The 17,389-nt window shown below is 45.0% G+C and overlaps 1 protein-coding gene across 2 annotated transcripts in view; it reads left to right on the top strand.

The window, feature by feature from the left end:
* Positions 1-17,389, top strand: part of LOC137316523 (dedicator of cytokinesis protein 2-like) — a 1,021,473-nt gene that overhangs the window by 763,659 nt on the left and 240,425 nt on the right. For both annotated transcript variants that reach the window (XM_067980505.1, XM_067980471.1), the window contains exons 30-31: positions 14,148-14,226; positions 15,676-15,776. In XM_067980505.1, coding sequence (XP_067836606.1) covers positions 14,148-14,226; positions 15,676-15,776 — 180 coding nt within the window. The remainder of the gene's footprint in view (positions 1-14,147; positions 14,227-15,675; positions 15,777-17,389) is intronic.

The raw sequence follows: 17,389 nt of genomic DNA, 5'->3' as shown, positions 1-17,389 counted from the left end.
TTATACACAATACTCCAGGTGCGGTCTCACCAAGGCCCTGTATAATTGCAGTAAGACATCTTTACTCCTGTACTCAAATCCTCTTGTAATAAAGGCCAACATATCATTTGCCTTCCCAATTGCTTGCTGCACCTACATGTTAGCTTTCAGTGACTCATGTACAAGGACACCCAGGTCCCTTTGAACATCAACATTTCCCAATCTCTCACCATTTAAAAAATACTCTGCATTTCTGATTTCCTACCAATAATTTGTGCACATATACCCCCAGATCCCTCTGTTCCTCTACCCCTTTTAGAATTGTGCCCTCTAAATTATATAGCCTGTCCTAACTTTTTCTACTGAAATGCATCACCTTGTATTTTTCCGCGTTAAACTTCATCTGCCACATATCCACCCATGCCACCAGAGTGTCTTTATCCTCTTAAAGTCTATCATTATCCTCCTCACTGTTCACTACCCTTCCAAGTTTTGAGTCGTCTGCAAATTTTGAAATTGTGCCCTGTACACCCAAGTCCAAGACATTAACATATATCAAAAAAAGCAGTGGTCCCAGCACCGACCCCTGGGAAACTCTACTGCACAGCTCCCTCCAGTCCAAAAAACAACGTTTACTCTCTGTTTCCTGTCATTTAGTCAATTCTGTATCCATGTTGCTACTGCCCCTTTATTCCATGGCTGCAATCTTGATAGCAAGCCTACCATGTGGCATTTTATCAAACGCTTTTTGTAAGGGGTTTGTTTCCGGGGCTTATTGTAAGTCAGCCAATTATGTTTCCCTGAGCTGCCCTGCCCGCTGTGCGGTTTCGAATCGCTTTCCCCTTCCTGATTCTGAGCTCAGGACTTATCGAGCAGTAATAAGGACAGACGAACAGACCAGTGGATTGGTGCAAGGAAAACCAATGTTTATTAATAAGAAAACTAAAACTACAAGGTGAACAGTATTATACAGAAGATAAAAGGAATTGCTATGGATGCAATACAGTCTTACACTTAACGGGGTGGAAGAAACGGACACAGAGGGAAAATTCTACAATCACAATTTTAGCAATACCCCTTTGACTCCCACCCTTACACCTAGCTAGGTTGTCTTGTGACAGCCAGAAAAAATAATGCTCACCGGTGAAACAGATGAAAAGGCCTGGCCCCTGTGCCCTGCTGCTGCCGTCGACATGTGGTTGCGACGTTTACTGGACGGCCTTCCTTCTTGGTTGCTAGCAGGCAAGCAGGACGCCGGGCCGAGGCGAAGAGAGAGAAAGCGAGAGGTTCTGGGATGCCCCCAGTTATACCCTCCCGGTAATGGGTTATTTTCGCGCCTCATTAGTTTGCTCCATTGTCCGATTTGGGCGTGAAAATGTAAGACAAAAGGGGCCCCGAACTTGGCCCATTTACATTAATGGCCGGTACCTGTACCGATCGTTCCATAACTGCTTTCCATTGTTCCGAATGTTCCTTAATGGGTTACCTTAGTCCTGGGATTATTACTGCTCGAATTTTGATTGTGTAGGCCGGCAACGTTGATGGCTTGCCTCAGGGCGTGAATGCAACTGCATTGTTCAAAGAAACCTATCTGAAACACGGAGCCTGCCAAGCTCAGAGAATCCAATTTCAAATGCTGCAGGCCTTTGGCCATGTGTCTGACCGCAGCCATTTTGAGAGACCCTGGATTTTTTAAAACACAGTCACACCAGGGTTTCTTTAATAACTCCAATAAATCTTTGGGGGGGGGGGGGCATGTGAAATTTTGCGAATCCCTTCATTTTTGAAAATCCATACACACCACATCAACTGCATTGCCCTCATCCACCCTCTCTGTTACCTCACCAAAAAACTCAATCAAGTTGGTTAAACATGATTTGCCTTTAATAAATCCATGCTGGCTTTCCCTAATCAATCCACACTCATCCAAGTGATTGTTAATTCTGTCCCGGATTAATGTTTCCAAAAGTTTTCCCACCACCGAGGTTAAACTGACTGGCCTATAGTTGCTGGGTTTATCTTTACACCCTTTTTTGAACAAGGGTGTAACATTTGCAATTTTCCAGTCCTCTGGCACCACCCCTGTGTCTAAGGATGTCCGGAAGGTTATGGCCAGTACCTCCGCAATTTCCCCCCTTACTTCCCTCAGCATCTTTGGGTGCATCCCATCCGGACCAAATGAGTTATCTACTTTAAGTACAGCTAGCCTTTCTAGTTCCTCTTCTTTCTCAGTTTTTAGCCCATCCAGTAACTTAACTATATCTTCCTTTACCGAGACTCTGGCAGCATCTTCTTCCTTGGTAAAGACCGATGCAAAGTCCTCATTTAGTACCTCAGCCATGCCCACTGTCTCCATGAGTATGGTCCCTAATCGGCCCCATCCTTCCTCTTACTACCCGCTTACTGTTAACATGTCTGTAGAAGACTTTTGGATTCCCTTTTATGTTGTCCGCTAGTCTATTCTCAGACCCTCTCTTTGCCCCTCTTATTTCCTTTCTCACATCCCCTCTGAACTTTCTATATTCTCTCTGGTTGACACTTGTGTTATCAACCTGACACCTTAGTACCGTAGGTTTTCTTTTTGTGATAGTTATTACTTTGTCCTCAGCGAGAGCTGATGATATCATCATGGGGGATTGACTGAGAGGAGTTCCTATGCCCACGGGTGTGCAGGAGCTGAATTAACACCCTTAGATCTAGTAATTAACACAGGGTGGTTCAGCAAATCATGTCATTTCAGCTGTGCGTACAAGCTAATTCAGCTCCGTCACGCTGTGGGGCACTGCACAAGCCAATTCCCTTGGCACCATCAGCATCCACTGTTCAAACAAAAATATGCTCACAGTTAACAGGAACAAGACAGAAACAACAGGGTGTTACCATGGATTGCAGAATCTTTTTTTTTTAATTGTCAGATTCTGTGTATAATATTGAGTAGAATGGGCCGATGCTCTGGAGTTTAGAAGAATGAGAGGTGATCTCATTGAAACATATAAGATTCTGAGGGGGCTTGACAGGGTAGATACCGAGATGTTGTTTCCCCTGGCTGGAGAGTCTAGAACTAGGGGGCATAGTCTCAGGATAAGGGGTCAGCCATTTAAGACTAAGATGAGGAGAAATTATTTCACTCAGAAGGTTGTGAATCTTTGGAATTCTCTACCCCAGAGGGCAGAGGATGCTGAGTCGTTGAGTATATTCAAGGCTGAGATAGATTGATTTTTGGTATCTAAGGGAATCAAGGGATATGGGGATCGGGCGGGAAAGTGAAGTTGAGGTCGCAGATCAGCCATGATATTGAATGGTGGAGTAAGCTCGAGGGGCCTACTCCTCCTCCAATTTCTTATCTTCTTATAATTATAGAATCATAGCAAATTTAGGGCACAGATGGAGGCCATTCAGCCCATCGTGTCCGTGCCGGCCGAAAATGAGCCACCCAGCCTAATCCCACTTTCCAGCACTTGGTCCGTAGTCTTGTAGGTCACGGCACTTCAGGTGCACATCCAGGTACTTTTAAATAAGTTGAGGGTTTCTGCCTCTACCACCCTTTCAGATAGTGAGTTCCAGACCCCCACCACCCTCTGGGTGAAAAAAAATTCCTCAGGTCCCCTCTAATCCTTCTACCAATTACTTTAAATCTATGCCCCCTGGTTATTGACCTGTCTGTTAAGTGAAAGAGGTCCTTCCAGTCCACTCTATCTAGGCCTCTCTTAATTTTATGTACCTCAATTAAATTACCCCTCAGCCTCCACTGTTCCAAAGAGAACAACCCCAGCCTATCCAATCTTTCCTCATAGCTAAAATTCTCCAGCCCTGGCAACATCCTCATAAATCTCCTCTGTACCCTCTCTAGTGCAATTCTTGTAATGTGGTGACCAGAACTGTACACAGTACTCAAGCTGTGGCCTAACCAGTGTTTTATGCAGTTCCAGCATAACATCCCTGCTCTTATATTCTATGCCTCGGCTAATAAAGGAAAGTATTCCATATGCTTTCTTAACCACCTTAACTACCTGTCCTGCTACCTTCAGGAATCTGTGGACATGCACTCCAAGGTCCCTCTGTTCCTCTACATCTCTCAGTATCCTCCCATTTATTGTGTACTCCCTTGCCTAGTTTGCTCTCCCCAAAGGCATTACCTCACACTTCTCCAGATTGAATTCCATTTGCCACTTTTCTGCCCACCTGACCAGTCCATTGATATCTTCCTGCGGTCTACAGCTTTCCTCCTCACTAACAACCACACAGCCAATTTTTGTATCATCTGCAAACTTCTTAATCATGCCCCCTACATTTAAATCCAAATCATTAATATATATCACAAAAAGCAAGGGACCTAGTACTGAGCCCTGTGGAACCCCACTGGAAACAGCCTTCCAGTCACAAAAACGCCCGTCGACCATTACCCTTTGCTTCCTGCCACTGAGCCAATTTTGGATCCAACTTGCCACTTTCCCTTGGATCCCATGGGCTTGTACTTTTTTGACCAGTCTGCCATGTGGGGCCTGGTCAAAAGCCTTGCTAAAATCCATCAAATCCATCAAATGCACTACCCTCATCGACCCTCCTTGTTACCTCAAAAAATTCAATCAAGTTAGTCAGACACAACCTTCCCTTAACAAATCCATGCTGACTGTCCTTGATTACTCCGTGCCTTTCTAAGTGACAGTTTATCAGGAGAAACTTCTTCACCCAAAGAGTAGTAAGAATGTAGAACGTGCTACCACAAGGAGTAGCTGAGGCAAATTGCATAAATGTGTTTAAGCACATGAGGGAGAAAAGAATAGAATGTTATGCTGATAGGATTTGATGAAGTAGGGAGGGAGGAGGCTCGTGTGGAGCATAAACGCCGGCATAGACCAGTTGGGCCGAATGGCCTGTTTCTGTGCTGTAGTTTCAATCTAACTCAATGTAACCCATTGCTGCCATCCATCTACATGGTCCCCTCTCTCCCCACACCCTTCCAATACAGTTCCCAACCTGCTCACAGCATCAAGGCCAAAGTGGTCTAGGTCACCAAGATGTCCTGCGTGACTGCAATTACAGCCCACTGTCACGTCTTGTCTTCCTCAGTTTGCCTGTCATGACCGTTTCGAAGAAGGACTTGCATTTATATAACGCCTTTCACGAGCTCAGGATGCCTCAGGCAGAGTGGGTCACGGTTTAACATCTCATCCAACAGACGGCATCCCCGACAGTGCAGCACTCCCTCAGACCCGCACTGGGGTGTCAGCCTAGATTATGTGCTGAAGTGACTGAATTGTAGACTAGGGATGGATCCTGGGACTTCATGTAAGTGCAAGTTCATTTCTGGCAAAGCAGATTAATGTACCAACAACTAAACACCAACAAAATCACTGAAATACTTGCAAAGAACTTGCATTTATATGGCGCCTTTCACAACCTCAGGATGTCCCAAAGCGGTTTACATCCAATGAAATATTTTTGAATTGTAATCACTATTGTAATGTGGGAAACGGGGCAGCCAATTTGTGCACAGCAAGGTCCCACAAACAGCAATGAGATAATCACCAGATAATCTGATTTTTAATGATGTTCGTTGAGGAATAAATATTGGCCAGGACACTGGGGAGAACTCCCCTGCTCTTCTTCGAAATAGTGTCATGGGATCTTTTACATCCACCTGAGTGGGCAGACGGGGCCTCGGTTTAACGCCACATCCAAAAGAAGTCCTTACATTAAAGTGTTACATTACTTGAGGTTTTTTTCCCTCTTTAATTCGTTGACCTTTTCACATCCACGATTTTTCATGTGAGATGATTTAACACTTGAAGCTTGTTAATTAAATTGATGTGCTTCAGAACATCTGACCAGTAGTTTCCTTTGAGACATTGTCTTGGTTCATGTCAGGGGTGAAAGGAAAAATGTTGGAAATGTTGCAGAGAGAAAGAAAAACTGTACATAAGAACATAAGAAATTGGAGCAGGAGTAGGCCAATCGGCCCCTCGAGCCTGCTCCGCCATTCAATAAGATCATGGCTGATCTGATCCCAACCACAAATCTAAAGAACACAAGAAGTCGGAGCAGGACCCGGCCACATAGCCCCTGGGCCCTCTCCGCCACCCACAGGGCATTGACCGATCCGAACTCAGCTTCATGTCCAATTTCCTGCCCGCTCCCCATAACCCCTAATTCCCTTTACTTCTAGGAAACTGTCTATTTCTGTTTTAAATTTATCTAATGATGTAGCTTCCACAGCTTCCTGGGGCAGCAAATTCCACAGACCTACCACCCTCTGAGTGAAGAAGTTTCTCCTCATCTCAGTTTTGAAAGAGCAGCCCCTTATTCTAAGATTATGCCCCCTAGTTCTAGTTTCACCCATCTTTGGGAACATCCTTACTGCATCCACCCGATCAAGACCCTTCACAATCTTATATGTTTCAATAAGATCGCCTCTCATTCTTCTGAACTCCAATGAGTAGAGTCCCAATCTACTCAACCTCTCCTCATATGTCCGCCCCCTCATCCCCGGGATTAACCGAGTGAACCTTCTTTGTACTGCCTCGAGAGCAAGTATGTCTTTTCTTAAGTATGGAGACCAAAACTGTATGCAGTATTCCAGGTGCGGTCTCACCAATACCTTATATAACTGCAGCAATACCTCTTTGTTTTTATATTCTATCCCCCTAGCAATAAAAGCCAACATTCCGTTGGCTTTCTTGATCACCTGCTGCACCTGCATACCAACTTTTTGATTTTCTTGCACTAGGACCCCCATATCCCTTTGTACTGCAGTACTTTCCAGTCTCTCGCCATTAAGAAAATAACTTGCTCTCTGATTTTTCCTGCCAAAGTGCATAACCTCACATTTTCCAATATTATATTGCATCTGCCAAATCTCCGCCCACTCACCCAGCCTGTCTATATCCACTTGCAGGTTTTTTATGTCCTCCTCACTCTCTACTTTCCCTCCCATCTTTGTATCATCTGCAAATTTTGATATGTTGCACTCGGTCCCCTCCTCCAAATCGTTAATATAGATTGTAAAGAGTTGGGGACCCAGCACCGACCCCTGTGGAACACCACTGGTTACTGGTTGCCAGTCCGAAAATGAACCATTTATCCCAACTCTCTGCTTCCTGTTCGATAACCAATCCTCCACCCATGCCAGAATATTACCCCCAATCCCGTGATTTTTTATCTTAAGTAATAATCTTTTATGTGGCACCTTGTCGAATGCCTTCTGGAAGTCTAAATACACTATGTCCACTGGTTCCCCTTTATCCACCCTATACGTTATATCCTCGAAGAACTCAAGCAAATTTCTCAGACATGACTTCCCCTTCATAAAGCCATGCTGACTTTGTCCTATTAAATTATGCTTATCTAAATGTTCCGTTACTGTCTCCTTAATAATAGACTCCAAAATTTTACCCACCACAGATGTTAAGCTAACTGGCCTATAATTTCCAGCCTTCTGCCTACTACCCTTTTTAAATAACGGTGTTACATTAGCAGTTTTCCAATCTGCCGGGACCTCTCCTGAGTCCAGGGAATTTTGGAAAACTATCACCAAAGCATCCACAATCCCTACTGCCACTTCCCTCAAGACCCTAGGATGGAAGCCATCAGGTCCAGGGGATTTATCCGCCTTGAGTCCCATTATTTTACTGAGTACCATCTCCTGAGTGATTTTAATCGTATTTAGCTCCTCCCCCCCGAGAGTCCCCTGTTTGTCCAGTGTTGGGATATTCTTAGTGTCCTCTACTGTAAAGACTGAAACAAAATATTTGTTCAGCATTTTTGCCATCTCCATGTTTCCCACCATTAATTTCCCGGTCTCATCCTCTAAGGGACCTATGTTTGCCTTAGCCACCCTTTTTCTTTTTATATAACTATAGAAACTCTTGCTATCTGTTTTTATATTTTTTGCTAATTTCTTTTCATAATCTAACTTCCCTTTCTTAATCAATCCTTTAGTTACTTTTTGCTGTCTTTTGAAGAATTCCCAATCTTCTATCCTCCCACTAAGTTTGGCTACCTTATATGTCCTTGTTTTTAGTCGGATACTATCCTTGATTTCTTTACTTAGCCACGGATGGCTGTCATTTCTTTTACACCCTTTTTTCCTCAGTGGAATATATTTATTTTGAAAGTTGTAAAATAACTCCCTAAATGAACACCACTGCTCATGTACCGTCTTACCCTTTAATCTATTTTCCCAGTCCACTTTAATCAATTCCGCTCTCATACCATCATAGTCTCCTTTATTCAAGCTCAGTACGCTTGTTTGAGAATCAACCTTCTCACCCTCTAATTGGATATGGAATTCAACCATGTTGTGGTCGCTCGTTCCAAGGGGATCCTTAACTAGGACATTATTAATTAATCCTGACTCATTACACAGGACCAGGTCCAAGGTTGCCTGCCCCCTTGTAGGATCAGTTACATACTGCTCAAGAAATCCATCCCTGATGCACTCAATGAACTCGTCCTCAAGGCTGCTCTGCCCAATTTGATTTGTCCAGTTAATATGATAATTAAAATCCCCCATAATTATGGCTGTTCCCTTATTACATGCCCCGACTATCTCCTGATTAATACTTCTTCCAGCAGAGTTGCAACTATTAGGAGGCCTATATACTACGCCCACTAATGTTTTTTTTCCCTTATTATTCCTTATCTCCACCCAAACTGTTTCATTATCTTGATGCTTTGTCCCAATATCATTTCTCTGTATTACAGTGATTCCTTCCTTTATTAACATAGCCACCCCACCTCCCCTTCCTTCCTGCCTGTCCTTCCTGATTGTTAAATACCCTGGCATATTTAATTCCCAGTCGTTGTCACCCTGCAGCCATGTTTCTGTAATGGCCACAAGATCATACCCATACGTAGTTATTTGTGCCGTTAACTCGTCCATTTTATTACGAATGCTACGTGCATTCAGATAAAGAACTTTCAAATCTGTTTTGTGACGCTTAGTTCCTGCTTTTTCCTTTTTTAACACTTTACCTATTACTCCATACCTTCTGTCCCTTCCTGTTACGCTTTCCTCTCTCTCCCTGCTCAGGTTCCCAACCCCCTGCCACTTTAGTTTAAACCCTCCCCAACAGCACTAGCAAACACTCCTCCTAGGACAGCGGTCCCGGCCCTGCCCAGGTGCAGACCATCCGGTTTGTACTGGTCCCACCTCCCCCAGAACCGTTTCCAGTGTCCCAGGAATTTGAATCCCTCCCCCTTGCACCATTCCTCTAGCCACGTATTCATTTGAAATATCCTCCTATTTCTACTCTGACTAGCACGTGGCACTGGCAGCAATCCTGAGATTACTACCTTTGAGGTCCTATTTTTTAATTTACCTCCTAACTCCCTATATTCTGCTTTTAGGACCTCATCCCCATTTTTACCTATATCGTTGGTGCCTATGTGCACCACGACAGCTGGCTGTTCGCCCTCCCCCTCCAAAATGTTCTGTAGCCGCTCCGAGACATCCTTGATCCTTGCACCAGGGAGGCAACACACCATCCTGGAGTCTCGGTTGCGGCCGCAGAAACGCCTGTCTATTCCCCTTACAATTGAGTCCCCTATCACTATAGCTCTGCCACTCTTTTTCCTCCCAGCCTGTGCAGCAGAGCTACCCGTGGTGCCAGGAAGTTGGCTGCTGCTGCCTTCCCCTGATAAGTCATCCCCCCCAACAGCATCCAAAGTGGCATATCTGTTTGAGAGGGGGATGGCCACAGGGGACCCCTGCACTACCTGCCTGCATCTCTTACTCTTCCTGGTGGTCACCCATTCACTTCCTGCCTGTATACCCTTTACCTGCGGTGTGACCAACTCGCTAAACGTGCTATCCACGAGTTTCTCTGCATGGTGGAAATGTGAAACCAGAAAAAAAAAATGCTGCAAGTTTACAGCAGGTCCTTCAGCGTATCAATAGAACAGAGGAGATTACTCCGGGATCTGACAGAGGTGTTTAAAATTATGGAGGGATGGTACAGGGTAGGTAGAAAAAGAGGGGTAGAAATCAGACCTCATTGCACCCGTTTTACCGGTATAAAACGGATGTAATGAGACCCAATTTCAGGGACCCAAGGATGCCCGAGGAACGTCCAACCCGAAATTAGGTTGGGTTACTGTGCAGGCATTCCTGGCGGCTGTCTAAAACAGGTGTTAAGTCATTTAATATGTAAATATGGGGCCTAACGCCTGCTTTAGGTCTCCCTCGCAGAAGTCTGATTGCGATGAGCAGGGTAGGTGTCCTGATAGAAGGAGAGAACATGTCAACATTTAACAATGGGTTAGCTAGGTCGTGGAAGGAATGGGTATGAAGGGATATGGCAAAAGGGTGGCCACATGGGATTAGGACTACAGTGAAACCTGTACAAACGGATACTCCCAAAAAAACAGACGCCAGCAAAAAGCAGACATTTATTGAGAGACCCAAATAAATTATATGGTAAAATATACAAGATGCACTCTGAAACCAGCACAAATTACAAAATACGGATAGCCTTCAATGCACCAAGCCCTTTTACAAACTAAAGCACAGGACACGCAGCTCAGCGTGAGGCAGCGGCGGGTTATGAGAAAGAAACGGCTTTTGTGGAATGGGGAGCTCTTTACCCAGCATCCTAGCAGCAGAGAAACTGCTCTATCTCTGGGATTGAATGCTTGCACGGCTCGATCCCAGGGATTGAATGCTTGCACGGCTCGATCCCAGGGATCGAATGCTTGCACGGCTCAATCCCAGGGATAGAATGCTTGCACGGCTCGATCCCAGGGATCGAATGCTTGCACGGCTCTATCCCAGGGATCGAATGCTTGCACGGCTCTATCCCAGGGATCGAATGCTTGCACGACTCTATCCCAGGGATCGAATGCTTGCACGGCTCGATCCCAGGGATCGAATGCTTGCACGGCTCGATCCCAGGGATCGAATGCTTGCACGGCTCGATCCCAGGGATCGAATGCTTGCACGGCTCGATCCCAGGGATAGAGCGGTTTCTCTGCCGCTATGGATGCTGGGTAAAGAACTTCCCATTCGACGAAAGCCGTTTCTTTCACGAAACCTGCTGCCGCCTCGTGCTGACCTGCAGGCATTGAACTCACCAGCCTCCCGAATCAAGGAAAGCACGTGCAAACAGCGAGAGGGACCGTCCTTTCCTGCCCCAGTGCAGTGTCCTCTTTCAGCGGCTGCTGGCAGCTCCTCGCTGCCTGACCCCGCCATTGTCTTCTTTCCCTCGGCATCTAATGGTGGATCCGCTACTTTGAGGAGCTTTGGTTTTGGGGAGTGAAGGTGGATGGCTGACCCAGGTGTCTCTGTCTCTCTGATGGCGACACCCAGCTCTACCTCACCACCGCCTCTCTCGACCCCTCCACCGTCTCCGATTTGTCACACTGCTTGTCCGACATCCAGTACTGGGTGAGCTGAAAAATTCCACCAACTATATATTGGGAAGATCGAAGCCATTGTCTTCGGACTCCACCATCAATTCCGTTCCCTAGCCACTGACTCCACCCCTCTCCCAGGCCACTGTCTGAGGTTGAACCACACCGTTCACAACCTTGGTGTCCTATTTGACCCTGAGATGAGCTTCCAACCCCATGTCCGCTCCATCACCAAGACCGCCTACTTCCACCTCCGTAACATCGCCCGTCTCCGCCCCTGCCTCAGCTCATCTGCTGCTGAAACCTTCATTCATGCCTTTGTTACCTCCAGACTCAACTATTCCAATCCCTCCTGGCTGGCCTCCTACCTTTTAACCTCCGTAAACTTGAGGGCATCCAAAACTCTGCTGCCCGTTTTGTAACTCGCACCAAGTCCCGTTCGCCCCTGTGCTCACTGACCTACGTTGGCTCCCGGTCCAGCGTCGCCTCGATTTTAAAATTCTCATCCTTGTTTTCAAATCCCTCCACGGCCTCGCCCCACCCTATCTCTGTAACCTGCTCCAGCCCTGGAACCCTCCGAGATCTCTGCGCACCTCTAATTCTAGCCTCTTGCCCATCCCCGATTTTAATCGCTCCACCATTGGCGGCCGTGCCTTCAGCCGCCTAGACCCTAAGCTCTGGAATTCCCTCCCTAAACCTTTCTGCCTCTCTCCTCCGTTAAGACGTTCCTTAAAACCTACCTCTTTGATGAAGCTTTTGGTCACCTGTCTAATATCTCCTTATGTGGTTCAGTGTCAAATTTTGTTCGATAATCGCTGCTGTGAAGCATCTTGGGACTTTTTACTGCATTAAAGGCGCTATATAAATGCGAGTTGTTGTTGTTCGTTGTTTTTTGTTTGTTGTTGTTGTTGTTGCTGCTGCTGCTCTCTAGAGTGATGGACAGGCCTGTGAGTCCCAGTTATCAGTCAGTCTTCCTGCAGACTCAGTGCTCGACCGGAAAACTGCAGTTTCACTCCTACAGATAATGTGACCTCTTGTGTTTTCCCTCCGAAATGCTCTCAATCCGTTCTCAGACTTGCCTTTGGAAGCTTCATTATACCAGAGCAACCTGTCATCACATTTCCCCCCCTTTTTTTTGGTCCTGTGACTGCCCTACTGCTGGTTATGTGGAACTAAGAAACGCAGCTCATTACTGAAGTTACGGTCTGCTCCGAGTGAGAGCAGTTTGAAATGAAACGGGAATTTAGACTGCAAAAGCTGTTGAGGGAACAGAGCTGACGCTGGCGTGTGGGAGAGGGATTCTTAGCACTGCTGCGGTTAATTAGGTGCTGAACATAATCCCAGTTGGTTCGTCAAGATTGTTGGAAAATTTTTACAGTACACACGACGACCATTTTGAGAATAAGGACACCTGCAAAAGAAAGGACAATTGGTGCCAGTCCCCAAGGTGTCCGTAATTTACAGGTTTCACTGTACTTCTCATGTGGAAGGTAAGCACCAGAATGGTTGGGCCAAAGCTGATTTCCGTCTTGTAATTCTAGTTAAGAGACAGGTTAATGTTTCAGGTGCCGACCATTCATAAAAACACCTGTCCAATTGCTTCCTCTCACATCTAAACACGTGAATCATAGAATCATAGAAGTTTACAACATGGAAACAGGCCCTTCGGCCCAACATGTCCATGTCGCCCAGTTTATACCACTAAGCTAGTCCCAATTGCCTGCACTTGGCCCATATCCCTCTATACCCGTCTTACCCATGTAACTGTCCAAATGCTTTTTAAAAGACAAAATAGAATCATAGAAGTTTCTATTTTGTCTTTTACGTGTGAGAGAGTAATTACTATACTTCTTCCAATATTAGTGTAGAGCAGCCCCCCGGGAATGATGCGGTTTCCTCTTAAGTCGGGGGTCGCAAATGTAGATTTGATGACCAAGCATCTCCTTTGTGTGGATGAGTAGGACTTTGACCTCTCAATTCAACCTCCACCTCCCATTCTCAGTCTGATTTTTTCAGCCTTATCCTCCTACAAAGCTCCAATCAAAAAAAAAACAAACGACCTAGGAACATAGGAATAGGTGTAGGCCATTCAACCCCTCAAGCCTGTTCCATCATTCTGTTAGATCATGGCTGATTGTTACCTCAATTGCATTTATCTGCCTTTGGTCCATATCCCTTACTTAACAAAAATCTATTGATCTCAGTCTTGAAAGTTTCAAATGACCCCCAATATCCACAGCCTTTTGGGGAAGAGAGTTCCAGATTTTATGTGATAAAATGCTTCCTGATTTCACTCCTGAATGGTCTAGCTCTAATTTTAGGTTATGCCGCCTTGTTCTAGAATCCCCCACCGAAGGAAATAGTTTCTCTCTATCCACCCTATCAAATCCCTTTATCATTTCAAACACCTTGATTAGATCACCCCTCAACCGCCTATGCTCATGGGAGTGCAAACCAAGTTTATACAACCTGGCCTTATAATTTAACCCTTTAAGCCCTGGTATCATTCTGGTGAATGTGCACTGTATCTCCCCTAAGGCCGGTATATCCTTCCTGAGGTATGGTGCCCAGAACTGAATTCAGTGCTTCAGATGAGGTCTGACCAAGTCTCTGTACAACTGAAGCATTACTTCCTCCTCTTTGTATTCCAATCCTCTTGAGATAAAGGCCAACATTGCATTAGCCTTTTTGATTGCTTTTTGCACCTCTACGTGAAACATAAACCTTTCTTTTTCCTTTTCATGCCTCTGATGTACATCGTGAGTTTTCTGTTGTCGAGGATGTTTTTGATAATGAATTGTTCGTTCTTTCCTCTTCAGGGTTTTTCTACGGGCCATCAACCAATATGCAGAGACGCTGAATAAAATGTTTTTGAACAGCTTGAGTTTTGAGCTCCAGGTATGTTCTCATGGAACAAATAGCTTCACAGGAGGAGGGAGAGGGAGTGCACACATGACACCAGGGTTGCCCAGAACAGCCCTGTCAGCGAGTTTGGATCACTGCCCAGTAATTAAAGAGGCAGTGTTGTCTGGCAAATTGCTTACAAGTCATATTTTCTTTTTTACTGTGTGTTTGTGTGAATTTTTATGCTAATCATCGTTAATGCAGGAAAGTAGAACACTTTGCACTGCTGGCACCCGGTGTTTGCAGCAAGTGTTCCCACGGCAGGGGTAACACGGTTAGATGCTGAGCAAAGCTCCGTTTACTCTGCCTCAACAATAGGTTTCAGCTTCAAGCTCAGAACCGCTGGACCTTTTACCCACTTCCCAACCCATCCTGTGGCCTCTTTCAGTCAGATTGAAAGTTTAGTGCCAATTATTGATAATATAGGGGCATTTTTGTGCTATGGGCCCGCACGCACTGGGAACATGGCTGAGATCGCTCCACCTCATTTTGTGGAGGGAGCCTTACGGCCAGTAGTGAGAGAAAGACTGGACTGCATTGAACACAGAATAGCCAGTGTTTAATCTTTCGGCAAGTCGATTTATCGGATTATTAAGTAGAGGAGAGTACTACGACACAGTTAGTGACCCAGTGACTTGACGGAGTTACAGATCAGATTATTTTCTTTTATTGTTTCTACAAATAAATAAGAAAACTGGACCAAGCAACAGATACTTTCACTCAAACAGATATAGCATCAGCCATCACAAATCATCCTCACTAACCAGTGGGCCAGTTTTATAGCAGACTTTTCTGCGTAAGCACTCCCAAGAACTGTCTGCCTTGAAAATGTCCCCACTGAGGTGAAATTACCTTTTTAAGACTAGGAAAAAATGCCATTAGATCCAACCAGCCCATCCCTTTTTGATAAACCTTAATCCCTAACTACCCATTTCCTCACCATTTCCCTCAGCCCTTTCCCTCTCCTGAAATGCATCTAATTGTCTCTTTAACCCATTTATGCCATCCACTTCCATAGCTTTTCCAAAAATCAGTTGCACCATGGATGAAAAAATTCTGAATAATTTGGTCTTCCTTCTTCTAATTCCAATTTGTGTTCCCTGTGAACAATGTGCCTGGACCAGCTCTGTCAATCCTCTTCATAATCTTGAAAACTTCAACTAGATCACATCAAAGTTTCCTTTTTACCCCAAACCTCCTCAACCTTTGCTCATCACTTAAATTCCTGACACTTGAATTCAGCACAAAGTGGCTGCCAATGGCCTTGTATGAATGTGACGTAAAGCAGTTTCTTGACAAGAGCAGTGTCTTCTTAAATATGTGGAGTCAACAGGATAAATTCAGATACCAGGTAACTGTTAGCCTGGCATATCTCACTGATAATAGTGCTCTTGTTTTGTAACATTTCAATCATTTTTGGGTTTTTTTTTCTCCCCACAACAGCTTTGGAACAATTACTTTCACCTCACAGTGGCCTTCCTTACCCAGGAATCTTTGCAACTGGAGAACTTTTCGAATGCCAAGCGCACGGCCATCATATGCAAGTGAGATGCTTCATTGTGACTTTACGTTGTCCGTGTATGAAGTCTCAGCTTAGCTTTATTTATCTTTGAGGGTGTGTAGAGCCTTAGCAGAAACCTCTCCTCAGGAAGCTAAGTGAGTTGGGGGCTCCATGATGGTCTCCCTCAGGAGATTAAATGAGTGCAGTAGTCCTTAATAACATCAACAACTTGCATTTATATAGCGCCTTTAATGTAGTAAAAACATCTCAAGGCGCTTCACGGGAGCGGTTATCAAACAAAATTTGACACTGAGCCACATAAGGAGATATTAGGACAGGTGGTTATGTTAATAGGGTAGATTGTATGTGGTGTATGCAAGGAGCGGGCTAGATTGGTTGACCTTGTCTCACTTTATGTGTTGTCATGATCTTACATATAAATTATAGGGCACAGTTTTAAAATCTGATCTCATTCAGGATTTAAACCCCACAACGTTCATGATGCATAAGAACGAGCCCTTGGATGCGTCTTTGTGCCTGGATCACGGTCTGAGAGACAGCGATCGTGTGGGAAAATTGAAGAGCATTTTAACTTTGCATCAAATTCTCCAAGGTCGATTGCAACATAATTCAAGAACAATGCAGAGCTCTCCCACTCCTCCACAATAGTCCTTCAATCTCAGTCGTACTGGAAATGATGTTCAGTGCAGACACAGTGGGACATTGCCAATTTTCATATTCTTTGTCATTGATTTTTGAGTTAGTGTCAATTAATGGCTAACGTAGGGGCCCTTTTTGTGCTGTGGAGTTGTGCCTGCTGTAATTGGATTGAGACTGTCAGAACTCATTTTATTTTAGGATCCCGCAACAAAGAGGCTGAAGAGACCTTCTCCATCTGGATTGGATTTGAATCTAGATTCACTGAAAGGACAGTATGTTTTATCATACAAAACACGCCAGCATGTCCTCTGTCAGAGAAAAGAGCCCATCATTCCACTCTGTCTGAGTCATTTTGAAACTCATTACTGCTGTTCCTAACATTTTAAAGAAACAAACCCATTTACTATTTGCAAGGAAGATTGGAAGGAGTCGTCAGTTTTCTCTCGTTTGGATGCTTTGTTCATTCCAAACCTCTGAACGGATGACATAGCCGAGTGTCATCGAAGTAAGGTTTCTCTTGTATTAATGGCAGAGTGACAACCCAGATCACCCTATTAGACATTTATTTTTTTTTGTTCAGCTGGATATCTGAAACATACCACCATGTTTTGAGAGTCAGCAAACCGGGCTATTGAAAGATCGTCATCTGTAGATTCTGTTTGCCTGCTGTGAGCATACGAACAATGACAGACCGGGAAAGACCCTCTGGTCCATCCAGCCCGTCCCACACAACTGTGATACCTTGTGCATCACAATATATTCACTCCCCCACTCCACCCATGGGATCTCCTGAGAGAGGCAAAAAAAAAAGATAAAAACCCAGGCCAATTGTTGGGGGGAGGGAGGGGAAACCTGGAAAATTCCTCTCCCGCTCCCTGAGGCAATCGAAACTAGTCCAGGAAACCACTGTGGGCATTGATTAACGTTTTACAGTACCTACCTCTTGTACAGAGTACACACCCTTTCCTCGTAGGGGTGGAACCTTTTTACCTCCAG

This window comes from Heptranchias perlo, chromosome 1 (genome assembly GCF_035084215.1).
Source record: "Heptranchias perlo isolate sHepPer1 chromosome 1, sHepPer1.hap1, whole genome shotgun sequence".
In the NCBI taxonomy this organism is placed as follows: Eukaryota; Metazoa; Chordata; class Chondrichthyes; order Hexanchiformes; family Hexanchidae; genus Heptranchias; species Heptranchias perlo.
Note: the sequence above shows the minus strand (reverse complement) of the source record. Positions and strands in the feature narration are given on the sequence as shown.